The sequence below is a fragment of the Rhinolophus sinicus genome, linkage group LG07 (assembly GCF_036562045.2).
Source record: "Rhinolophus sinicus isolate RSC01 linkage group LG07, ASM3656204v1, whole genome shotgun sequence".
In the NCBI taxonomy this organism is placed as follows: Eukaryota; Metazoa; Chordata; class Mammalia; order Chiroptera; family Rhinolophidae; genus Rhinolophus; species Rhinolophus sinicus.
Window position 1 is genome coordinate 100207683 of NC_133757.1, and position 25559 is coordinate 100233241.

The following is a 25559-nucleotide window of genomic DNA, read 5'->3' on the forward strand; positions in this document are numbered from 1 at the left end:
ATCATTCCAGGGTCGGCGTGTTTACTATCCTTGATTAAATAAATTCTGGGTGCAGATTTTAGAACAGTTCAGTGTCAGCATGTATTTCAAAGTTTAATTATAGGAAGTTAGAGTGGGGCCCTATCCTATGAAAGACAAATTGATGTTAGGAACCAAAGAGATAGATTTTGGGGAGCTTTCCAGAATTTAAACTCCTTTAAAATATCTTGGGAATGTCCCCATCTTGAAGGTGGCACTGCCCACCTTCCACATAGAAGCTCACAACACTAGGTTGATGCTTCCTCAGCTTTCCTTGCATCTGGTTCATGGGCACATGATTAATCAGATGCATTTGTCCTGACCTTTGTGTCGGAAGCCAGTGACACAAAGAAGCAGGGACAGAGGAGAATGAGTTCTGGCAGTAGTGGCAGCAGCAGCAGCAGGAGTGGCTGGTTTCCAGCATGTGATACTTACATAACTTTAAACACACACACACACACACACACACACACACACACACACAGAGATGTATTATATATGTATACACATACATACACGAGTATATCAACATAAAATAAATATGGTGAAATATTAATATTTATTCATTTGTTAATTATGGATAGTGGTTATTTGGGTATTTTATGATTTGTGTTTTAGGTCTTTTAATGTTCTCAGAAGATCATACCAGCAATCATATACACGTATGTAAATATATGTATATACCAGGGGTGCCAAAAATGTATACACATGACTTGTATTCATCTTTTGTTATCAGTAGATATTATTACAATTTTAATACAGTTTTTTCCTTTCTTAAAGTGTGTGTACATTTTTTTGGGCACCCTCTGAGTATATATTACTATTTCACTTTTTTAAGCCTTTTGTTTATACTAACTCATTTACTCCTCATAACAAGCCTATGAAGTAGGAACCATTATTTACATCCTCTTTTTACATATGAGGAAATTGAGGCACAGAGAGCTTAAGAGACCTGCCCCAAATCACACAGCTTTTAAGGAGCAGTGTCTGGAGACCGCGCTTTGCTTTTTGACAAAATAAAGGGTGAGATAGCAAGTAGCTGAAGAGGGAGGCAGAAGCCTAAGTGTATTTTCAGGATGGAGGATGAGCCTATTTATGGGCTGAAGGGAAGGAACAAACGGAAGGGGGGTGGTGAAGATGTGAGAAAGCCTGGGGCCACTTAGTAGATGGGACACTATCAAGATTGCAGGAGCCAAGCTCCTCCCAGGAGGAGGAACAGGACTCCTGGTTTGATACTAGAGGGAAAGAAGGCGAGAGGCTGGTTTATGGTTTGGAGGAGGATGACCTTGTTTCTCTGGGAAATTAAAGCCAAGGTCACTGGTAAGGAGGCTGAAGAGGTGGCAGGCAAGCTGCAGCCCAGCCAGGAGGCAGCAGGTGTGACCTGGTGTTCCCACAGGGGGGCTGGCTAAGAGAAGATGGGTGTTTCTCCAGGGGAGAAGGGGAAGGAGAGAACTGTAGGCTGGCTGTCGGGTGGCTTGGTCCTCCATCCTCTTTTACTCAAAACTATCCTGCTCTATCACTAGACAGATCCAGGACCCAGGAGATTCCCTACTTATGGGTGGGTCAGGGGGCCCAGGCAGTGATCCTGGAGCATGGGGTCCTTCAGAACAAGGAGCAAAACACCGTAGTAACTGGGCAGAGGGAAAGCAAATCTGATGTCTGTCCTCACTGGACATACACTGAATAGTCACAGGCTCCTCCTCCTCCCCTCCAGAGGGTGTGTGTGTGTGTGTGTGAGAGAGAGAGAGAGAGAGAGAGAGAGAGAGAGAGAGAGAATGAGAGTGTGAGTGTGTGCTTGCCAAGTCAGCAGTCTCCCCTGTGGACCGCTTGCCTTTTACCTGAAGAAGCCTTTCTGTCGAGCGCTCCACGATGCCCTCCTCAGTAGCACCTGCATGAAGCTTCTCTGGCAGAGCTGGAAGCCCCATGCAAACCAACTTGTCTGCAGAATTGTCCAGCTCTCCTCAGGAAGGCAACCAGACTCTCAGAATCAGGTCTTTCTCATCCGCCAAGGTGTGTCCTGCCTCAGCTTCAGTTTGACCGTGAAACGAAGTCACCCAGCTCTGCTCTGCACCTGCCTCTCTGTTTTGGGGGGACTTTTGTCAGCTGAGCAGGACGTCCAAGCCAGGTTGGTTCTCTGCATGTTTTAAATGGCCTGTCTTCTTCTGTGGCCACAGGTAAGAAAGGTTTCCCCAAGGCTTGTGATGGGGGCATTGTGGGTATGGGACATTGTGGGAGTGAGGTCAAAGGGATACCAACAGATTAACAGCTTCAGGGTACTTAGGAGGGGGGTATATCAGAATGCTGGCCTGCTCCTAGGGAAATTTTAGTTTTCTGATTGTCACTGCTGGAGCTGTTCAGAGCTCAGTGACAGTCAACCCCTCCCACTGGTGTGGGTGGCTCAGTCTCAGGAGTTATCATTTTATTGTACTGAAGCTACTTCAAATGCCTTTACTACAATTATTCCTTCTTTTGTCATTTATTGACTCATTCAGTAAATACTCTATATCCTTTAATAGCGACTAACAGCCATGAATGGTATTCACTGACTTGGAAAGGAGCAAGTTCTTCATTGCTGGGGATTTTCTGAGGCCGGAACGTATGGAGAGGATTTCTCCGTCAGCTGGTGTGGTAATCCAGACGAGTTTCCACCCAACCTTGAGATGTTAGACTTCTGTGATTGATCTGTTTATGAAGCAGAGCAGAGATAAAAGCTATCAATATGCTCTCTCCGCTCTAAAGATCTTCAGTGAAATTATTTGGATAAAGAAACAATATCATTTCTTCTAATTAAGTGGCTTTCTTTGGGGTATTGACAGTTGTGGGAGAGCTGGGACTCCCATGCTGGGAGGGTTGGGGGTGGGTACTGAATGGCAGAGAGGGGCTGGGGGCATCTAAGGAGGCTTTCTGGAGAAGGTGGTGCCTGTGAAAAGAACAGAACGTGGCCTGGTGAATGAGAAGTTGAAACCAGCTGTGATAGGAAAATGGACAAAGAAGTGAGAGCAGATAACCTTGACTTCAGTGAGACCAGGATTTACGAGACGAACGAGAGAGGCTGCAGTGAGTTGGGGTGGGGGTGAGAGACGGTCTAGACACCCTTGTCTTCCGCAGTGATACAAGCTAGGCAGGGATGTTGGCGTCTGAGCCCCTGATATCTGCCGTATTTTTCTGCAGGTTTCTCTGTGCTCTCCATTGACTCAGACCCACTTTACAAACGGGGCCATCACCCCACAGCCACCCCTCCCCCAAACCTGCCAATCTAGCCACTTAGAGGATCAAACGGTCCTGGACTTTTAAAAAAATATCTTTCTAATGAGACTGTTAATTACCAGGAACAATTTCTCCTGTGGTTTCCAGTGACAAATTAATGAAATTATCATAGTGGGCTAATTCCAAGGGATGCAAATTTGAGGCATCTTTCCGGAATGTGTCCTCTAGAGTCCACTAAATCTCATTTGCACATTTTCCCAGAGGTTCCTGCTGCCTTTTTCATGGGCACAATCCAATTTGCTCCCTGCCCTTGTCCTCAGAGGTGGGCAAGACAGAGAGCGTGGCATCCTTATTTTATAGATGAGACAAAATCCCAGCAGGGTTCCTTGCCCTGCCCAAGGCTACTCAGTGAGTGATGAAGCCAGGACTCAAAGCCACATTTACAAACTTCTCTCCTGCGAAGGAGGGCAGGAGGCAGCGGTGTGACAGGGTTGAGGAGAGGTGGAGCTACTCCAACAGTTGGGACAGAGTGGCCTGGGCGGATGAGAATGATCCAGATTGAAGAGGTTTCATGACTCCCCACATGTACTTGTGGTTACATTGTTAAAGCACTTTTGCCCATATTCTTTTTTTCTTTTTAAATTGTGGTAAAATATACATAACGTAAGATTTATCTTTAGTGAGATTTCGTATATTCACAGTGTTGTGCCAGCATCATCCCTAACTATCATCCCTATCATCATCCCGTTCCGGAACATTCTCAGCTTCCCCAAAGGGAACCTCTTGCCCGTTATTTGTACTGAGTCAGTGTTGTATCCCGAGGACCTGGCCAGAATCTAACACACAGTCAGCATTTCATTCAAACAACAGGTGCGTGAACATAAGACAGCCCCATTCTCCCAATAAACAAAGTTATTTTACTTTAAAAAAAATGCACTAACTTGAATACGTAAACTTTTTGGAGTAATAATTAATATGCAGAGGGTACCAAAAAATGTATACACATTTTAAGAAAGGAAAAAACTGTATTAAAATTGTAATACTCAATAAATACTGATAACAAAAGATGAATACAAGTCATATGTATACGTTTTTTTTGGCACCCCCAGTATTTTCTAGTGACACACATTTTAAATCACATACTATATACAGCAACACACTAACTTAAAAATACAGCTTTCCCCCCACTCTTCCTGCTTTGAAACATCCTAACACTTCCCTCACACCTTTGGCACGAGTGTCCTTGTCATACCAGAATCATGTTTTCAATCAGCCATCTGGACGAGTGTTCTGAGTTATAGCATTATCCCCACAGGCTAAAGAGAGTTGGCTATTTCTTATTAATCCACAAGGTGTTTGTTTATTTTTTGACAGCTTTTTCTGAGATATAATTCACAAAATTCACCCTTTTAAAATGTACACTTTGGTAAATTTAGTATATTCACAGAGTTGTGTAATCGTCACCACTATGTAATTGCAGAATATTTTCATCACACCAAAAAGAAACCTGTACCATTTGCAGCCTCTCCCTCTTCTCTGTCCTCCCCAACCATCACTAATCTGTTTTCTGTCTCCCTATTCTAGATATTGCATATACATGGAATCACATACTATATAGTATTTTTGTGCCTGGAGTCTTTCACTTAGCATATTTTCAAGCTTTATCCTGGCTGTAGGATGTGTCAGCACTTCGTTCCTTTTTATGGCTGCATAGTATTCCATTGCATGGATGCATCATATTTGTTTTGTCCATTCATCAGCTTTGGCATTTGGGTGCTTCCACCTTTTGGTTATCATAAATAGCACCCAAATTCTTCCATTGACCACACTTTGCGGTATGATTATCCCCATTTCATACATGCGAAAATGAGGACAGAGCAATGGGGACATTGGTCTCGTCTTGTGCCCTCCTCTGTCCAGTAGGCCAAGGCTCATCTTAGGGCAGAGTAGCTGCTTGACCCTGAGAAATGAAAGATGCTGGTTCCTTAAGCCTGGGAGAGCCCAAGAGCCGTCTCCTCCTGGGAGGCCTGGTTGCTCGCCTTTCTCATCTCTGTGGATTGTGAGGAGCAAAGGCACAGCTGTGTCAAGGATGCATGACCCTAAGACACTCTCCTGGGCTTGCTCAGGTTCGGCAGTGAGAGGCAGCTGCATGGAATCCAACAGGAGCTTGGCCGTGCCAGCAACTTGAGGCCATACTGGGGAGGTGGGTTCAACCCACAGCAAAGCCCGGGTCTGCTGTTCTTCTGATGTCCAGGGACATCCCGACTCCTGTCTGAAGCCATGGGCCCCTCCCACCCTGCACTCACACCCATGACAAAGCTTGGCCTATGGTGGCTCCTTCTGATCCCAGCAGGTGAGTGGCTATCATCACTAAGACATCGTGTCTCCCCTGCAAGCTCACGCTGCATGGAGGACACTCTTGCAGCTGGGCTCATGGCAACTGCCAAAGCTGCAGGGGACTTCGAGTAACTTGTCTCACAGCTAGAAGGTGGTGGGGCACTCACAGCTCTGACATTGACAACTGGGTCACCTTGAACCAATGCCAATCATGCTGTGAACCTCCCGGGGCTACTGTGAGGACTACAGGACATGGGAGTTTGTGACCAGCACCTGGGATACAGCAGGCACTCAATACCTGGCAACTGCTGCTTTGGATGTGCGTGCCCGAATTTTAGAACGGTAGTCTCTGCTTGCTCAGGCATCAGAACCCTAAGAGCTGAAGCTGTTTGCAAGACACGGAGAAAACAGACATGAGGGATTCCATGGGACAACTTCAGGACAATTTTGCCTAGTTAATAAGAAGGAGCAAATGCCAGTGGTTTAAGGAAAAATGGGAGAGATGCCCAAGGTGGCAGAAGATTTCATGGTTATCATAGGGGTTCATCGATAAGTGGATGGGAACGAAGGCTCACTGTAATAGGTGAAAACCCTTCTCCCTGCAGCTCATCCCACACAGACCAGACATCTCCCCCATATTACTGCCCCCCTGAGGCTGCTCAGTTGAAGGCTGAGTCTCATCTGACTTCTTCCCAATTCCTCTGCCTCAGCACCTTTCCCCTTATTTCCAAGCACTTATTTCCAAGTCTTCTTACTGAATAATCACAAGGCAACTGACATTTCTTGAGCTCCAACCATGTACTGGTTGCTTGGTTAAGCTCAACAGTGTTGTGACATAGGTTCTGAATAGCGTCCCCACTTTGTAGATGAAGCTCAGTGAGATTGAGTGGCTCTGATTTGATGGGAGAGGGAGCCAAGTGCCCACCTTCATGAACTTGGAGACCCTACTTTTCCCTCGTGTCCCACAGCATCAGCGCAGCGAGTTCCCCACACCCAAGCAGAGGACCGCCTTTTCAAACACCTCTTTCGGGGTTACAACCGCTGGGCACGGCCAGTGCCCAACACCTCTGACGTGGTCATCGTGCGCTTCGGGCTGTCCATCGCCCAGCTCATCGATGTGGTACGCCTGTCCCTCCACCCTGCATGATCTTGGGATCAGCGCCCAGATCCTGGGCCCCTTTCCGGGGGTCTCCCTCCCCCCTAGTCCTTCTCTCTCCAGCCCCCCAGCCTGCCTCAATCAGAGCTTCCCTTCCTGCCCCGTCCCCAACCCTGAAGACCCTCCTGAAGGACACTGATTGGCAGCGTGGGTTTTCTAGGTGCTTTGTTTGTACCACTGGACACAAGCCCAGAGGACCCAAGTGGCCCACTCCCTGTCAGGAAGGGGTCGTGGGTGGGCTGGGATTGCAGTATCATAAAAGAGGTTCTTCCGGTGAGTGGGGGCCCTGAATCAGGCCATCCCATGCCAGCCTGTCTTCTGGGGTTGATCTGTCACTCTAACTGCCTTACTTTCTCTCCCGCTGCCTCCTGACCAGGATGAGAAGAACCAAATGATGACCACCAACGTCTGGCTAAAGCAGGTGAGGGACCCTCCCCCAGCAGAGGCAGGAGCTGGGGCAATGCTTTCTCTTTCATGTGTCTGCTTCACCCCTTCCTGGATCCTTACCCAGGTTGATGCATTTGTATTAATGTTGCACTACTATTCCTAGAGGGGAAAAGGCATCATGTATGGGGATCTACCAAGGGTACAACACTGCACTATATTAGTGCAAATGCATGAAAGCAAAATGGACCCTGGATCGAGGGCAGGCTTGGAGTTAGGGAGGCAAGGATTCAAGGCCCAGGGCTTCCACTTACTAGCAGTACGCCCTCTGCCTCACTTTCCTCGCCCTAACTTGTAGGATTGTTGTGAGGATTAGAAAGAATGATCTAAAGAGCCCCTGACAAAGTTAACTTTATAAATAGTAGTGATTATTATTTTAATTATTATAAGCCCCTGTGAGGCAAAGGACAGGCGTGTGTGTCAACACCAGTCGTTATCTGTTGGGGAAACTTGTTCCTATTAGGTCTAGAAAACACATGGAAAACCCTCCCAGAAAGAAGACCATACAACTTTGGAGTTTTTCCATTGCTTGGATACTCATTTACTGAGCATCTACCAGGGGCCTGGTGCTAGCCAAGCAGAGTGAAACAGATGTTGTCCCTGGCTTCCTGAACCTTACAGAGACATTAAATAAATGAATAAATAAATATGTAAATCCACAGGTAATCACCCCTTGTGATAATGCCATGGAGGAAAACTTCAGAGAGTGAAGAATACTAACCTGGTTTGGGGGAGAAAACAGATACACTGGGACCTGCTACTGGAAGGTTGCTGGGACCCCTAGGGCACGCGTTGGAGCACAGTTTTAAAGTCACTGGTTGACTTCCCTTTTTCAGCTGTATGATCCGGCAGGTGTTTACCTGTCTGGTCCTCAGTTTCCTTACCTGTTAAAGAGGAAACACTTCACTGCGCATTCATTGTCCGGCTCTGCTGTTGAGGTTCTTCCTAAACAGGGTGTAAAAAAATACTTTGTAAAATGTGATGCACTAAAAAATGTTACTCCTAATGAGTGAGATGGCCTGCCGGTGTGGTCCAGCTGGGGAGTGGCAGCATGAAGAGTAGAGGCGGGACCAGTGTGCCGGGTGACCTACCCACTAGGTGTGCCGGGGCCTCTGACTAGTAGAACTGGGACAAAGCAAGAGGCTCGGCCATCTTAGAGCAGACTCCTGAGCCCCAGCTCAGAGCCCTTTCTACTCCGTGGGGCTGGAGGAGGAGCTCTGGGGTGCTCCTGAATCCAGTTACTGGGGCATCCCCAGGCTGCCCTCCATTTGTCCTGAGGCCCCCCCTCCCAGGACAGCACCTGGTGACCTAACACCCCTCCCCATCACAGGAGTGGAACGACTACAAGCTGCGCTGGAACCCAGCTGATTTCGGCAACATCACATCCCTCCGGGTTCCTTCAAAGATGATCTGGATCCCCGACATAGTACTCTACAACAAGTAGGAAGCCACTGGGGTCCTGGGAGGGTCCCGGGGAGGCGTGGCGGGGTTGGACTTGAGAGGTGCGCCCCCTTGTGTCTCAGCTTCGTGGCCTCTTTCTCAACTCGAGCTTTGCTAATAATACTAACCCCCATCCTGATCTCTTCCCTTGATTCCTCTATTTCTTTCATTTTGTTCTCTCACTCATACACCCAAATTTACAGAGTACCTACTATGCATGAGTGCCTGGCGCTGTGCTCGTGGAACACAGATTTGCCAACACAGTATTATTTGAAAAACGTGGTTGGTGCAGGCTGTGAAAACAATGCCTAAGGTTTGGAGTTTTGCAGGATGGCAGTGTTTCCTGAACAGGCAAGCAGCATAGGAGTTACATGGTTGAAGGGAGCAAGCTCACTTGCTGTGGGTTTTAAAAAAAATTCATATTACTCATAGTTGCCTTGTATTCAAGACCAAAAAGGACCAGTCTTTGAGCATAATGACTAGAAGCCAATAAAAGGCAGGGGAATCTAAAGAGAGCCCCAGTGGGGGTGGGAGGGGGGGGAGGACTTTTTTTTTATAGAAGAAATCGAGATCTATAATTTCATTTATGGTGTTTGGTAGTAAGTAATTCTTCATTTAGAAGTCAAGAACTTAAAATTAAATGATATTTGGCATTATGTTCATAAAAAAATGTTTTCTAAAATGGGGCTCTAAGGAATTCCTGGAGATATGAACAGATATGAAAAATGGTCCTGTGGCCAAACAATTTTGGATAACAGGGCATGTTGTTGACCCTTTGGAAAACTTCAGGACCCAATAGTATTCAAAGGTTGTTAGAAGTTATGCAGCCAAGAAACCCATTCAGCCCAGCATTTCTCAATTCATTTGACCCAAATTTGTAAAGCTATTTTTAAACAATAAAATAAAGAGGAAAAGATCCACGTCTGGGGTTTTGGGGCCTCCAGCTAGGAGGTCGAAAGATAGCAACAATGATACCCTTTCATCAGAGCGGTGTCTGTAAACACACAGCCAGCACATGTTACCTGGAAGGTGTAACACCGCAGGCGCCTAGTGTTTACTATTCCATGGGACTCACTGAGGACACCCCATATGTCTGTGCCCTGGGGGTGGCGGGCAGGAGGCAGCATCTAGGATCTTTCTAGGTAGTTTGTGCTTCCGGTGCATCTGGCAAAATTTGGGAGCAAATATGACCTGAATTTTAGGATTGCCAGTAAGGCTTCAACCAGTGGTATTTGAATATAACAGGAAAATCTTGTTAGGACAATACTCCAAACTAAATTCTTACATTTAAAGAAGGGTCTCCTCCACCCAAACACTGCACTCCAGGTTAACGGGAAGATCAAAGAAACTACACCTTTCCTTTCTCAAAAAGGGGCGCATGTTGCCATCTAGTGGTGACGATGTGTGATGACAAAAATGCCTTAAAATTTTTTTTAAAACCTTTGCCCTGATCAATTTGTCACTGCCTTTCAAAGTTCCTGTTTCAAACCCGCCTATATCTCTAGCCTGGAACCACTTCATGGGAAAGAAGTCTCTCTTTCTGTGTACACTTCTGGTTCCTCTGCATTTAGGATTGACCTTAGGAATTGGGGGAGTGATGGCTCCTTAAAGACTAGGGCCCTGGACTCACTGCACCACCTCCTAAGGGGAATCAGGGGTTCAGGCTCCCAGGAAGCCCCTGCCTGGGAAGTCCATGCTATTCCACTGTCCCCAGGGCCCTTGTAGGTCCTTAGATGCCTAGTCCCTTGACGCTGCCAGCCTCATCTCCCATCGCCTCCTCAGCCTGTCCCCTCGTGCCCTGCCCCTCTGTTCCTTGTTCCAGAGGATTCTCTTCCGGTACCCTCTGCATCCATCTCTCTGTCAAACACTAACATCAGTACAAGCCTTGCTTGAATGGCCACTTTCGTGGTGATCCTGCTCACTCCAGCCAGAAGGGAGACCCTTCCCAGAGTTCTTGGGGAGCACATGGGCAGCCCACATAGTGCTGTTGCCAAACTGCCTCCCTTGTGTAGTAGGTGTTTGGGGCAGCGTCTCATTTCCTTCTGGTTCCTTAAGGGCAGGTTGAGTGTCACATTGCGTCCCTGGTCCCTCCATCGCTCCCTAGTTGGCCCTAGTGGATAAGGCTGGCTCAGAAGTGCATGGTAAATGGGTGGCAAGAAGGTAGCTTCCTTCACCAGCAAAGATTATTAGGTCTCTTCTGAGCAAAGAACTAAAGATCTCAGGTGGAAAAAACTTGACACGCAGCGAGGGCCCTACTACACTCTCTGCTGGCGGGAGAAAATATACTCATAAATAATCACTCTAAAATATTAAATGAATACAAACAGACAACCAAACTACATATTCCCCATGATCACAAATGTGTAAAATGTTATACATATGATCTATAAGACAATCAACTATAAATGACATACGAGGTCGGACAATTAAGCGCTAAATACCTCATTGCTGAATATCACCATGGTCACCTTCAAAGTACCCCCCTTGGGAAGCTATGCACTGACGCCAGCACCTAGTTCACCCTTCAAAGCAATTTTGGAACTCTTTTTCTGGAATGGCCATCAGAGCTGTTGCCGTATTACCCTTGATGTCCTGAATGTCATCAAAATGCCTTCCTTTCAATATTTCCTTTCTCTTTGGGTAAAGAAAGAAGTCATTGGGGGCCAGATCAGGTGAGTAGGGAGGGTGTTCCAATACAGTTATTTATTTACTGGCTTAAAACTCCCTCACAGACAGTGCTGTGTGAGCTGGTGCCTTGTCGTGATGCAAGAGCCATGAATTGTTGGCAAAAAGTTCAGGTTATCTAAGTTGCACACAGCCTTTTCAGCACTTCCAAATAGTAAACTTGGTTAACTATCCATTTGTTACAAATTCATAATGAATAATCCTCTGATATAAAAAACGGTTAGCAACATCATTGCAACAAGTTCGCGATCTTAATTGTCAGACCCCATATATAACATCAGAATGTTGACAGTGGCTGTTTTTTAAATTCTTGGTACTTATATTCTTCAAAATTCCTACTTTTGGGGTTTGAAAAGACAATTAAAGTAGGTAGAAATGTCAGGGTCCTGGGGGAATCTCACACACTGGCATAAACCCCAACCACTTGGCCAGGTCTGGCTATGTTATTGGGGTCCCCCTGCTGCCAGTTATCTGGAGCTGCCTGGTGTGGGTGGGAGGGTTTGCCAGGCCACCCAACTCCTCTCTTCTCCCCAGTGCAGATGGGGACTTTGCAGTGACCCACATGACCAAGGCCCACCTCTTCTCCACGGGCACCGTGCACTGGGTGCCCCCCGCCATCTATAAGAGCTCCTGCAGCATCGATGTCACCTTCTTCCCCTTCGACCAGCAGAACTGCAAGATGAAGTTCGGCTCCTGGTCGTACGACAAGGCCAAGATCGACCTGGAGCAGATGGAGCAGACAGTGGACCTGAAGGACTACTGGGAGAGTGGCGAGTGGGCCATCATCAACGCCACGGGCACCTACAACACCAAGAAGTATGACTGCTGCGCCGAGATCTACCCTGACGTCACCTACTACTTTGTCATCCGGCGCCTGCCTCTCTTCTACACCATCAACCTCATCATCCCCTGTCTGCTCATCTCCTGCCTGACTGTGCTCGTCTTCTACCTGCCGTCCGACTGCGGGGAGAAAATCACCCTGTGCATCTCCGTGCTGCTCTCGCTCACCGTCTTCCTTCTGCTCATCACGGAGATCATCCCCTCGACATCCCTGGTCATCCCGCTCATCGGCGAGTACCTGCTCTTCACCATGATCTTCGTCACCCTGTCCATCGTCATCACCGTCTTTGTGCTCAATGTCCACCACCGCTCCCCTAGCACCCACAATATGCCCCGGTGGGTGAGGGTGGCCTTTCTGGGCTGTGTGCCCCGGTGGCTTCTGATGAACCGGCCCCCGCCCCCCTTGGAGCTTCGTGAGCCCCCAGATGTGAAGCTCAGCCCCTCCTATCACTGGCTGGAGACCAACGTGGATGCAGAGAAGAAGGAGGACGAAGTGGAGGAGGAAGACAGATGGGCATCCTGCTCCTCCATGGGTGTGCTCCACGGCCATGGCGGTCTGCACCAAGGGGCCTCGGGTCCCCAGGCAGACGCCCAGCTGCAGAAGTGTGGATTCCTGCTGTCCCCTCGCATGCAGAAGGCACTGGAAGGTGTACACTATATTGCTGACCACCTGCGGTCTGAGGATGCTGACTGTTCCGTGAGTAGGGGCTGGGCTCCTTCCCTGGGTGACTCTACCAGCCTCATGTTGTCCCATCCTACCCCAGAAGGTTAGGTTGGGCTAACCCACTCTCCTTCGTGAAGACCCATCTCCCTCAGTCATGGCCCTTGGGAGCCTGGAAGAAACAGTGGTGGAGAATATCTAGCCGTAGTTCTTAAGACGTGAATTGGCAGGTGGTAGGATAGCATCAGGAATGTCCCAGCTCAGCCTCACTGGGAGACAGCAGGACAGAGAGGGAGGGATCTCAAATGTGGGACTTCCCTGCCATTTCTCACCATTACCTGATAGGTGGTGGGGGAGGGGCAGAGAGAGGCCGAGGGAGTGTCATCAGGAGACGTACCAGCCTATCTTCTTTGTCCTGACGGTGTCCCCCTCCTTCTCCTTGTTTGTGGGCCCCGGCATTTTGGAAACTTCACTGTTCACTCACAAACTCTGAGGAAGCTTGGTTGTAACACGTGGGCTCCCCTCCTTGGCCTCTGCCATGTCCGGCATTAGTAGGCCACTGCCCAAGATCACAGAATTCTTCTTAACAACCTAGGGAAGGATGAAAGGCCGGGAGGTTATTACTGGGTGGCCTTGTTTGAATAGATAAGACTCATTAATCATTGTCTAACCAGGAGCAGCTAGAAGTCCAGACCTGCCTATCTGAGCTGTGAGTCCAAATTCCACAAAGTTCTCCCCCCAACCTTCTCTGAGCTGCACCTGCCCTCACCTACCTCTGCTGCTCCATCTCCTGCAGTGGGTGGGTGCGTGAGTGGGGAGGCAACATGGGGCAGCAAAATCTTCCCCGTTTTCTAACTGCCGGGTGTTGCATTTAAACCACTGTAGGCTCCTCGGTGGCTGTGTCCCTCCAGCCCCACTTACCTGGAACTTCAGAGTCTATGGAAAGGATCTCTGGGCTGTGTCAGGGGTGGGATAGGGTGAAAATCACTAAAGAGAGTGTTGTTTCCGTCTTGAGACAACCCTGTGTCTCCCCCCACCCCCACCGCTGCCCCCAGCTTCCCAAGGTCTCAGCAGGCTGCCACGGCCCCTGTGCCATCCTTACAGGGGCGGGACACTCCCCCTTTCCCAAGGCCCAGCCTCTGTCACTGTGAGCCCACTTCCACCTGCAGGTACAGGAAGACTGGAAGTACGTGGCCATGGTCATTGACAGGATCTTCCTCTGGCTGTTTATCCTCGTCTGTGTCCTGGGGACTGTGGGACTCTTTCTTCCTCCGTTTCTGGCTGGAATGATCTGATTTCACGTCCCTCGCTTTGGCTCGAAGGTGGCACTGCTGACCATGTTTGCTGCTGCCTCTAGAGTCTGCCTTTGGGGTCAGCACCACGTGACTGCAGATGCCTCTCCAGAGTCCTGACACGGTCCCAGTCGTTGAAGACTTTCTGGCACAAAGTTCCTTGACACCATTGAGCTATGTGCTGAGAATCTACTGTGCACAGAGCCCTGTTTGGGATGCTGAGGAGCTCGGAAAAGAAAGAACTTATTCTGCAGGTTATGGTGCAATGGTGACAGCACGAAGCCGTGTAAGATTCTCCTGCAGGAGTGACCCGACACTGACTGACAGGAGGGCCAAGCAGGGGGAGCAGACGGTGGGGGTGGGGCCCCGTGAGAAGGAACAGAAGGGACCTCGGAGGAGGGTTGCGTGGGGAAGAGGGAAGAGGGCGCTGCAGCAGGTGGAAGGGCTGTGAGTAGTTTTGGATTCAGGAATGAGCCTGAAGTGTCAGAACAGCCAGGCTGAGGTGGGGCTCCAGTGTGGGGAGCAGTGGGAGGAGGTTGGTAAGACAGGTTGGGGTGTCTTTGAACCAGGTAGAGAACCAAGTTCAGAGCCTGAGCCCATAGGTATTAACAGTAGAGTGGCAAAGGTTTTCCAGAGGGGAGGAAGGGGGAGACAGGCTGCAAGTGGGGTGGAGGTGCTGGGTGGACCCTCGAGGCAAAGGAGGGTGCATGGTAGCTGGAACACCCCCCCACCTGGAAGCTCTTGTGCGCTGCCCCTCCCCCCACCTTCCCTCCTGCAAACTGGCTCAGCACCAGCTGGCCCCCAGAGGTTTGGCCACACTGAGAGCCCCTGTGCCCAGGGCACCACCTCTCCTTAAACACACATGGACAAACACCAAGGCCATTCAGAGCCATTGTCGATCCAGCTCCAGCTTGCAGTTTGCTCCCTCCCCAGGGTGCGTGGTGGTCGGCACTCAACAGTTCTGAGTGACTGAAGGGAGTGAGTGGATTGCTTTGCACCTCAGACTGCTGTGGAAATGCAAACGTGGCAGGACCAGGACTGCTTCCCTCTCCAGCCTGCCCTCCCTCTCCTTCCCAAAGCCCCATGATGCGTCTGACCCACCCTGAACCATTCTGTGCAATCTGTTCTCCCACCTTGGATCCAGCAACCCACAGCCCTCAGCAGCAGCGGGAGCCTGGAGGAGCTGTGGCCCCTGTGGGATCCGGCCTCGCCCCTGCCCCATCCAGCCCGAGGGCAGAACCCCAGCAGCTAACAAATGCAGGCACTAGAGTGTCCAGACAGTGTGGGGACCTGGGACAGGAATCCAAGTAGGACAAACTTCCAGTTTCACTTCAGCCTTTGGAGTCCCCTCCTTCCAAACCCCACTTGCCTCTCCCTGGCACCCCAGGGGAAACCCATGACACCCCAGCCTAGGCCTCTGCTCCTCAGTTCTCTCTCAAGACCCTTCACTCAGTGACTCATTCTGGTTTCCAGCCCCTACTTGGTCCTGTGCCCATAGCACCCCCAACCTCCTTCCTCCCTCCTGGGTCCCTAGACTGGATCTCCTGGTGCGATGATGTGCCCTCATATTAGTCTGTCTCCCATCCATCTTGCATGTGCGTAAAGAGATCAAATAAAACCAAAGCTGCTGTTCATTGAACTGTGGGACCCCTCCTCAGCATCCCCAGGACCACCCAAGCCTCCCCCAGAAACCTGGGGGTTTGGATGCCAGCCAGGAGAGTGCCACTCCACTGACATTCCTCATGGCCACGTAGGGGGCTGCCCTGGGTCCGTTTGGTCAGACCTGACCCCACTGCCAGGCGTCCCCAGACACCCCTGGGTTCAGCCCCGCATCAGCCCTTGATCTATGCCCAACTGAGTACAATCAATTTCTTCCAGGGCTGTGGCTTGAGGTCAAAATGCCCCCGTAAACAGCAAAAAAGCAATCAAACCACAAAGCAAATGGTACGATTTTAATTCATCCACAAGTCAATTAGAAAGAATGTAAAGAGTATTTTGCACAAACACAAGAGAGAAGGAGGGAGGGAGCTGATGAGAAAGAGGAGAGAAGAGGAGGAGGAGGAAGAAAAGGAGGAAGAAAGAAAGAGGGTGCGAAGTAAGGAAAGAAAGAGAAAAGTGAGCACAAGAACGAGAGTGGACTGTGGTCCAAGTCCCGTTTGGCCCTGTCTCCCCTTCTCCTCGACACTTGCCGTGTTGACAACACAGCGTCCTGTGCCCAGATTCCGAGTCACTGGCTGCGGGACTGTGTTCCAGGTCCCCCCTCAGGGGGACACATGGCTATCAGTCCATACCAAACTCACATTAAATAAATTCCACTATACACTGTACAAAAAAGCCAGGTCCATTCCTCATCTCACCAGTTGCCTTCTGCCAAAAGAAAGACCCTCCCTACCCCTCTGCTTCGGGGGACCTCCGTGGGCAGAAGAGGAAGGAGAAGGAATAGCTTCATTCCCAAATGGCCTGCTATGTCCATGCATAAAGCCATCATGGTCTCTAGGGGCATAAGTGTGACCCCCAACGGGCCAGGCAGGTGTGAGGAGGGCATGGCTGGCAGCAGCAGCGGCCCCCGTGCTCCCTCTGAGCCCTCTTTGTCACCCCCTGGTGTCTACAGCCCTGAGTCCCCTCTGCCCAGCTGCAGCCGGAGCCGCACATTCTAGGGGTCGGGGTGGGGAAAGGGGGTCGTGCAAAATGGCAAGGGAAGGACTCCCCTCGGCCTTCCCCCTGAGAAGACCCACATGTCCGAAGGCAAGGCAGGGGCCGGGGATAGGGGAGGTACATGACAGGTGGGGGTGGAAGACGCAGGCAGGTGGCACCCCCCCTCTGTCACTCTGCAGGTGGGTGGGCCAGGTTGGCCTGAACCTTGGCCTGGTCTACAGCATCGAGCAGGTTCTTGGCGTCCACCGCCAGAGTGTGCGAGGCTGTGAGCATCTGCCGCTTGCACTCCTCACTCAGGGAGGTCACAGCATTTTGCTGGGCCAGTCGCATCTTATTGATGAGCTCCGCCAGGTCCTTGTTGAGCAGTTTCTGGGTCCCTTCAATCTGTAGGAAGAGTGAATTAGCAGAGGCCGAGAGGGTGCAGAAGCCACACAAGTGTCCACACTGGCATTGGCCAAGGCAGTCAGAAGTTCTCTGGGGGGCAAGTCAGACCCAGGCCAGGGCTGAGTCCAAGGCTCCATGAGGGCTGGAGTCAGGTCACCAAGGACAGACATTGCAGACCTCAGTCCACCCCATGCCAGCCCAGTCTGATCCGGCCCCACAGGCCCTCTTGTGCTGGCCCAACATTGGAGTGGAAGGTCAGGGATCAAGTGCATTTATTCATTTGTTAGCTGTCTACTATCAAATCAAGAGCTCAAGGGCTGTCGCTTGAGCTGTAGGGTTTTGTTTACTGCCATATGCCCAGTGCCTAGCATATTACTGAGCACATACTCCGAACTCAGGCTATTTATCAGGTGAAATGAATGATTGGGCCATCATGCTCGGAAGTCTCCCAGCATAGCCCGGCCTTGGGCTCCTCTGCGGGCTGCTGCTGCCACCCAGAAGGAGGCTGGAAAATGCCCAGCTCCCCCTCCCCCTACTGTCTATCTTGAACAGTCATACATGGTGGGCACAGTGGTGGGATGCCGTGGTCACCTGTGCCACATCGCTGACCATTGGGAGATGCTGCATCAAACCACAGTCTGGCAGGCGCTATAGGATTCTGTGGGTTTCTATGGGTGGTTTCTAGACAGACAACCAACAACTGCAAGGCACTGTATCAGTTTCCTGTTGCTGCGGTGACAAAGTACTGTAGTGGCTTTAAACAACATGGATTTATTCTCTTAGAGTTCGGGAGGTCAAAATTCTGGAATGGGTCCTACTGGGCTAAAGTCAAGGTGGACAGCTGGGCTGCATTCCCTCTACAGACTCGCGGGGAGAATCCCTTTCCTGTCTTTTCCAGCTTCTAAAGGCTGCTGCCTTCCTCGGCTTGTGGATCCTTCCAGCCCAAATTTGAAATATTCCCACTTCTGCATCTGTCATCACATCTTCTCTGACCCTTACAAGACCTCTGTTTCTGCCTCCCTCTTATAATGACCCTTGGGACTACATTGGGACCACTTGGATAATCCAGCATAATCTCCCCATCTCAAGATCCCTAATTTAATTACATCTGCAAAGACCCTTTTGCCATGTACGGTGACCCAATCACAGGTTCTGGGGAATTAGGATGAGGACATCTTTGAGGAGCCATTTTTCTGCCCACCACAGGCACCATCTCAATATAAAGCACCAAGACTCCTGGTTTGGGTTTTGGTGATTGCTTCTCAATTAAATAAAGAAAATTAGATTACATGATCAATTAAAGAAACCTTAACTGCTATTTCGATAACACATTCAACTTTAGTATGGAGGGTGATTAGATAAAGGATCCCAGGAGGGGCAAAAGTGAAGGTATGTCCTCCTTTGCATATCTTCACACATTAAGAAGTCACTGCAACTGACACCTAAACTAGGAGTTTTGTCCTAGGAAGCTGGCCCTGTCCACTGGTGCCAATTCAGCCCCTTTGTGGTACCTGCTCATGTGAGCTGTGCAGAGCCACCTGCTCGAGGCTCAGCTCATAGAAATGCGTTGCCCAGGTGGCCCTCCTGAGCCTCTTGTGTGAAACAAGTGGGGCAGGTGGAGGTGAAGGGGAGAAGTGACAGCCAGAGGACACTCACCTCTGTCCGTGAAGACGATGGCAAGGAGGGTAGGAGATTGTCCACACTCCCGATGAGCTTCCGCAGGGTCAGGCCCACGTTCTGGGGGGAAAAGGGGCAGGGTGATGTCACCTCTTGCTTTTTGAGAAAGCCATGTTCCCTTGGCAAGAGACTTCCCGGGGCTGTACCCGCCTTCTGAGGCTACCTCGGACTAAATTCCTTTAGACAGCCTTGCTCTACGTGGGTCTTCCTGGGAAAGGCACCTGCTGGGCAGACCAGGAAGCTCAGTCCCTCCCTCTTGCTTCCAGGGCTAGCATGCGCAGCCTCCACCTGTCCGGTGCTCACCTTCACCACCATCACGTAGGCCTCGGGAGGCAGCTGACAGAGCTCATTTTTGAGGTGGAGCACGGCCCGCACCAGCTCCATGACGTTGTGGTACACCAGGTCGTCAGTCCGATCCAGGTTGGCTGTGGGCTGGATGGACTGGGGGTAGGCATCTCCAGTCAGCGGGTGACACCATTCTTTTCTGGTCGGGCCCTACCAGTGCCAACCCAACCACCAGCCCGATTGGAAAAGACTCTTCTCCAAAATAACAGTGCCCTGTCCTAGGGGTGCATCCCTCCCATCCGATTCCAGGGCACTGGTTCTCACGTTAGACTCTGCCAGTGAGCCTTAAAGGATCCTGGTGGCCAGCTGCACACCAGACCAACTGAACCATCACCTGGGCATGGGGGCGGGCATGGGGGCAGGTGGTTTTCAAAGTTCCTCAGATTATTCTAATGGCAGCCAAGGCTTTTCAGAGCGAGGAAAACCAGCACCCGTCCCAGGCAACTATAAGAACAGTGTGGGTGCTGGAAGCCAAGGGGCAGGCTCGAGAGAGGAAGGGGGCCCCCACCTCCTGCTCCTAGGGCCGGACCAGTGAGCTTTTCTCTAGGTCGGGGAGTAGGCACAGGAGAGAAGAGACAGGTCTTCCCCCGGATTTTTCATGGATTAGCTGTGTAGCCTTAGACAAGGCATTTCCCCTCTTTGGATTGCAGCTACATCACGATGATACTGGACTAGATTATTTCTGAGGCCTTCATAGCCCACGCTCTTCATTCTTGGGGAGCCCTGATTCAAATCCATTAGCAGCTTCGGCAGAGCCCACACGTACCTGTGTACCCAGCCGTGGTGGCTTCTGTGGCGGGCCTGTGAACTCCGCTGCAAAAGGGAGGGACAGGGAAGGGGGCAAGTTCTCAGCAGCCTGGCCCTTCCCTTCCTACCTACTGACAACCCAGCCAACCCCTGTCCTTTGCTACCAGGAGATCTGGGGAAATGAAACCCCAGCAAATTCCAGAAGATGGCAGGAAAAATAACCTCTGGGTTCCCTGGTCCTCCTGCGGTCAGGGACAAGCACTGTTGTCCATGTTACAGAAAGGAAAAGCCAATGTCACAACAGAGATGGAGTGACTGCAGAGGGTGTTACAGCTCCTGCAAGCCTGTGCACCCAGCCCTGAGGAACAGCTCACACTCTGAACTCACACTTCCTGGGCCTTCATGATCAAATAAGGGGGTTGCTCAAAAGGGTCTCTGGGCTCTCAGACTACCTGGGCTCCAATCTGAGCTCTGCAAATTACTAGCGGTGTGACTTTGGATAAGTTATTTAACCCGCCTGTGCCTTGGTTTTGTGACCTTTGTAAGATGGGCATAATAAGAAATTGTCCTATCTCATCGAATTGCTGTGAGGTTAAACAAGTGGACATTAGTTCGTGACTTGGGCCCATGCCGCATTTGCGTTAAGTTCTCTATGTTGTTATTGTCACAGCTGTCACTGTTGTCCTTCACCACCATCACAGCCCCACCCAGCGAGGATTGTGATGAGCCTGGCTCACTGCTGGCTCCTCCCTCTGCCCCGTCAGCAGAGGCCCCTGGAGAGACCCTGAGGGCTCAGCCACCCTCCTTTCTTTCATCCCTTGGGCTCAGGGAAGATGAGGATCAGCTCGGGCCCCCTTTTCCTCCACAAGGAGCCTCCGACAGAGTGAGTAGGGCATAGGAAGGAAGAGAGAATCACCACTTCCTCCAAATAAATGCAAGAAGGAGATAACCTGGGAAGAGGACTGAGGACCCCGGGACAGGGAGAGATGAGAAAAGGCTCTGGGCAGGCAGAGTGTGGAGCGACAGATGGAGTGGAGGGGTCGATATCAACTCCAAAACTGAACCTCTCTGCACGCTCTGAATGAAAGCAAGGCAGACATTTCTTAAGGCTGTAAATAGACGCTGCTGCTCTCTGCAGTGAGCAGTGAGCAAGGATGGTGATTTGACACAAGATGTCAAGTGGAAACTCCCGCCACGCACTTGGGTATGAACACTTACTGTAGCCAGCCTCCTTCTCTGGAGTCTGGAAGGAAGGAAAGAAAACACGTCACTAATGTAGCTCTGGGGACAACCCACTTCCCCCCTTGACTTGTTCCCCACCCCTTCAACTGTGCATTTAGAGATTTAGAGATTATAGCCATGGGTGTGGGGGTGTCTGGGGAGCTCCTGACCAAAAGTGATCCAGGGGGCAGGCCCTTCCTTTCTAAGAGTCTGAAGGGACTGGGGCACTGCAAGGTGGCACTAAGCCTGTCAATCAAGTGAGAGCCCAGGCAAGGGGCCTTGTGGAGATCAGACTAATGACAAAAGATGCACTTCCAAGGTGAGAGTCAGAAAGACAGAGAAGGGCAGGTCTGAGGCCCTGAGCTGGGGTCTTACACGCTAAGGTAGAGACCTCTCCGGGTGACTTACCAATGGGGACCTGTCATTCATGTAAACCATGGGGTCCTGCAGAGAAGGAAACCAAAGCAAAGGACTTAGAATTCCAGAACTGAAACCCCCAAGAATGCACAGAGAGCATTCACTCTAGTCACTCAGGGGGGAGGTGGAAGAGGACACCAAATGACAGGATGGCATGGCCATCTCTCCCATGCAAGCACTTCTATCAAAATGTCTTGAGCAGTGCTGCGGAGAACGATGTCCCATCCCCCCCACGGCTCGGCGGCTGCTCACCAAAGACTTCTCCTCCTGCCTCAGCCACTGATTGTCTTCCACCATCTGCTTCTGCTGCTTGTCCAGGATCTGCCGCATCTTGACCCTCTCGGCCTCCCATAGCTGCTGGGCCTCTTCCCGGCTGCTGGGTCGGATGAAGTCCTCCTCCTGGGAGGACAGTGGGGAGAGAGGAGAGGACACAGTGAGCTCAGTTCCCAGACTTAGAGGGCAGTCCTCTGGAGAGCCTGGTGGGGGCCACAAGCCTTGGTCTCGCCAGCTGCTTTTTTCTTGTAACGTTGTTCTTAAATCCACAGCCATACATGCGGACAGTTCTTATTGAGTCCTTCAGCCCCAAGCATATGCCTCCACTGCGGAGTAATGCCAAACCCGGATCACAATGTTTAACATGCATTGTATTCAAACGATTACATGATCTGTTAAGACAATTTTATTTTCCAACTACTGCCCCAAGGTTATTTTCTCAGTTTGCGTTTGTCATGGTTGCTGTCACTTAATAAATTGAGAAGTGCAAAGCCAGCTGTCTGGAAAGCCTTGGGTGTTTATCTCCACCTAAGCACCATGGCAGTAGGTCTGGAAGCTTTGGGAAGCAGTGGTGTTGTGTGTCGCCCCATGGTATGCAGTCCTGCAAAGCTGTTCACAGCGGGGCAGAGCCTGAGAGAAGGGGCAAGGACATGAACCCATCTGATTGTGCCTTTTTTATTAAGACAGACTCTTTATTAAGATAGTAGTTTAGGTTATTTAACCAAAGGTTACAAAAATGCATGTGCTAAGAGATAAAGTGAAGAACAACATTCTAAAGAAACATAGATGTCTAGATACGCAATAAATGCTTCCTCTCCCAGCTTTATTAATCTAACCCTTGTTTAAACTCATTTGGTGGGGCACGGAGCCTTGGACCTATTCATAGCTTTACTTGCTATTTCTTAAACAGGAGGTGTTGCATGTTTTCTTACTACTGTTTTTCTTTCCATCTTCCCTGGGGTTCCTTTATTTAATTATGTGCTCCGTCCCTTCAGACTTGCTTTTTCCTGCTGCACACCTTGCACCTGGAGTCACGGACTCATGAGTGTTATTGGCGTTCTTGGGATTTCATAAAGCCCAAGACGGCCTTTGCCAGGGGCAGGCCCTCCGTAGGGCATCCAGGCCAGCAGACACCTCAGGTCCTTTGCTTTCAAGTGGCCATTTTACATTCAAGTCACTTGCATAAAATGCTAAAAATTATTCTTTATCGACTTTAGCAAGTCATAATCTCTGCCAAGCCTCTAAAAATATTTTCCCCACGAAACTCCCTAAAACACACTTGACTGTAACAACAAAGTTTAAAGATGGTTATATTGGGATGTTTCTCCTTGTGCTCACTGAGCACCAATTACCACTCTCAATTTCTAACAGTACTTCTCCCCAAAACTTAGATTACTTGCTGAAATAGTCTTTGTTCATTATTCTATTGAACAACTATTTATTAAGCACCTACTATGTGGCAGGCATAGGGATGGGTGCTGGGAGGAGCAGTGATGATAAAATATGTAATGTCCCTGTTCTCATGGCGCTAAGGAAACAATAGGTAGACTGGGTTTCTCAACCTCAGCAGTATTGACATTTGGGGCCAGATAAGTTTTTGTTGGGGCAACATTTCCTGTACATTGTAGGATACTTAGCAGCAACACTACCCCCTAGCTGCCTATAGCACCTCCCCAGTTGCAACAAAAAGGCCTCCAGGCATCACCAAATGTCCCCTCAGAGGCAAAATCACTTCAGTTAAGAGCTACTGAGTCAGACCTTATTTTAAGAAAACAAATTTCAGAACATCAGAGTATTTCATAATCATAGAATTGATAAAAAAATAAATAAGATTGATTTCATAGAGACTGAGGCTCCAAATTGGGGGATTATAAGGCTATAAATATCCCTGAGGATATTAAATGTCAACAGCTGCAACCACAATGTTACAGCTACCCCAGGCTACTGACAAATAGTGACAAATAGGAGCTAAGTGTCAAATATTTTGAATATAGAGTTAGAAATCTGCAGGTAAAAGAAAAATGTGTGGGCTGAGGAAGACTAGAGTTAATGCTGGTAGGAGGAGTTACCAAAGTCAAGAAAACACTATGTAATTTCTAAGTGCTGAAAAAAGGTTCCCACCACACAAATGTTTAGTAAGCCCCAGGCCTGATCAGCATCTTACAAAATATTTTAAGATGCATTTGAAGATTTGTTCCTATGTCTTCCAATGTCATAATTGAATTCAAGGAAAAAAGGAGATTTTTAAAAATTGAAACTCTTTAGTATTTACTTGTCTGAAATGTACCTCAGGTATTCTTATCAGGCAATGGATATTTACACTGCTGGTCACTCTTAAAAGGGATCAGGTACTTGTGGTATTTTAAAATGAATCTTACAAGCTGTGACCCTTCCAGAATTTGGCTATCCCCCCCTTACCACCACCAGCCTTATTTCCACCCCCACATGAACACTTTCTTTTAGCCAAATAGCTTCTGAACTTGCCCCGTGGTTTCCCATCACTCAATGTTAGCTCCTACTGAGGCCTCTGCCTCTTTTGCCCCATGAATCCCAGTTTCCTCCTGTCCAAATCTTACCCATTCTGCAAGGCCCAGCTGGAAAAAGAAGCTGAAAAGAGTTGTTCTCCTCTCTGAACTCCCACTGCACTTTTGATGTGTGCCACTCACAGCTTTCTGGCTTGTGTTACAGGTAGGTGTCCACCTGGCCTGTTTCTTCAGGCCAACTGTAAGCTCACTGAAGGCAGAATCGCCTTGGTCTCCCTCAGCACCTAGGACAGCTCTCAGCAAAGCATTCCTGCGAAAGGTACTGTCTATTGAATTTTACTGTTATTTTAAACCTCAATTGTGAGGTCTTCAAGAGGGGGATTGCGTCCAGCCTGGCTCTGGTGTGGAATCCCACAGATTCCCAGAGGAGTCAGGCAATAGAGTCAGTCAGTAGAAAAATTGTTTCTATGGGAAAACCAGCTCCGATTTTTGTTAAATGCTTTCAGATGCTTTGCAGGGAGCCTATTATACATTTTCAGCATTCTACCTGAAGAACCTTTCTCAATGTTTCTGACGTATACCATAAAATCGAGTTTATATTGTTAACCTTTTTTGGTTTATTTTAAGAAATGCTCATTATGTTCTTTCAGGCAGTTCTTTTAGGCAAGTGCTTTTAAACCCTGACACAAAAGGTCTTTTTTCATGCTGCACAGTCTGTTTTTATGGAACTGAACAAAGTCCTTATGGTGAAGCAGGATTAGACAAAGGCAATGCCACCCCATCAAACATGCAAAATAGCTTCTTCCTAAAAGGTCACATTTTAAAGCAAAATTCACTAAAACTCAATTAATTACAAATAAAGAGTGAAGGGCAGGAGGGTTGAGGGATTGAATACTGCCTAAATTATAGTGCATGCTTTAAAATGCAGTTTTATTATTGCTAAGTGTATGCTAAGATATAAATTGGTTAAATTAATGTAAAAGAGAAAAATGAGGGAGGTCGGGAAAATTTATTTCACAATAGGTCTTGATGCCTAGAATTCTAAGTTATATTACTCATTTCAAAAGTTGACTAAATTAAGAATAATGGCACAGAATGCATCAACATATGTACTTTTCTACATTTTCTAAATCTATTGGAATAATCATGCAGTTTTTTCAAAAATTTTTAGAGTCATGTATACTGAGCCTGAAATATCATGCATGTATGCAGAGTCAGAACTAAAATAATAAAGGCTTTAGTTGGTTTTGTCACATATCAAGACTCAGCTTAGTAAA

The 25559-nt window shown here is 49.1% G+C and overlaps 3 protein-coding genes across 13 annotated transcripts in view; 1 reads left to right on the top strand and 2 right to left on the bottom strand.

Annotated features, from left to right (window-relative positions):
- EPHX2 (epoxide hydrolase 2) overlaps positions 1-13356 on the bottom strand; it is an 84729-nt gene extending 71373 nt beyond the window's left edge. The window contains exons 1-2 of the mRNA XM_074338371.1: positions 13186-13356; positions 8047-8107 (exon numbers count right to left, since the gene is read on the bottom strand). The gene's annotated coding sequence lies outside the window, so the exon portion shown is untranslated. The remainder of the gene's footprint in view (positions 1-8046; positions 8108-13185) is intronic.
- CHRNA2 (cholinergic receptor nicotinic alpha 2 subunit) lies at positions 1269-15714 on the top strand. 9 transcript variants are annotated; one of them, XM_074338376.1, is made up of 9 exons: positions 1269-1392; positions 2029-2143; positions 3927-4095; positions 5352-5578; positions 6531-6682; positions 7095-7139; positions 8493-8602; positions 11822-12824; positions 13958-15714. In XM_074338376.1, the coding sequence occupies exons 4-9, from the start codon at positions 5506-5508 to the stop codon at positions 14081-14083; spliced, it is 1509 nt and encodes a 502-aa protein (XP_074194477.1). In that variant the 5' UTR covers positions 1269-1392; positions 2029-2143; positions 3927-4095; positions 5352-5505; the 3' UTR covers positions 14084-15714. The 9 variants fall into 9 exon arrangements, with proteins under 9 accessions (XP_074194477.1, XP_019588690.2, XP_074194475.1 ...); XM_019733131.2 differs by lacking the exon at positions 3927-4095 and having other exon boundaries at positions 2029-2192; XM_074338374.1 differs by lacking the exon at positions 1269-1392 and having other exon boundaries at positions 1601-2192.
- A 303-nt stretch (positions 15715-16017) lies between these two features.
- PTK2B (protein tyrosine kinase 2 beta) overlaps positions 16018-25559 on the bottom strand; it is a 108425-nt gene continuing 98883 nt past the window's right edge. For all 3 annotated transcript variants that reach the window (XM_019733126.2, XM_019733123.2, XM_019733124.2), the window contains 7 exons: positions 21779-21925; positions 21518-21553; positions 21107-21131; positions 19908-19954; positions 19100-19237; positions 18776-18856; positions 16018-17119 (listed from right to left, as the gene is read on the bottom strand). In XM_019733126.2, the coding sequence (XP_019588685.1) occupies positions 16904-17119; positions 18776-18856; positions 19100-19237; positions 19908-19954; positions 21107-21131; positions 21518-21553; positions 21779-21925 (690 nt within the window). In that variant the 3' untranslated portion in view covers positions 16018-16903. The remainder of the gene's footprint in view (positions 17120-18775; positions 18857-19099; positions 19238-19907; positions 19955-21106; positions 21132-21517; positions 21554-21778; positions 21926-25559) is intronic.

What these genes read in the sequence shown, in the direction of transcription:
- CHRNA2 (XM_019733131.2), top strand. Translation starts at nt 5,506, where the DNA reads ATGGGCCCCTCCCACCCTGCACTCACACCCATGACAAAGCTTGGCCTA. An exon ending in TCGCCCAGCTCATCGATGTG is followed by an intron (nt 6,683 to 7,094) that starts GTACGCCTGTCC and finishes CCTCCTGACCAG; the next exon opens with GATGAGAAGAACCAAATGAT. An exon ending in CCAACGTCTGGCTAAAGCAG is followed by an intron (nt 7,140 to 8,492) that starts GTGAGGGACCCT and finishes TCCCCATCACAG; the next exon opens with GAGTGGAACGACTACAAGCT.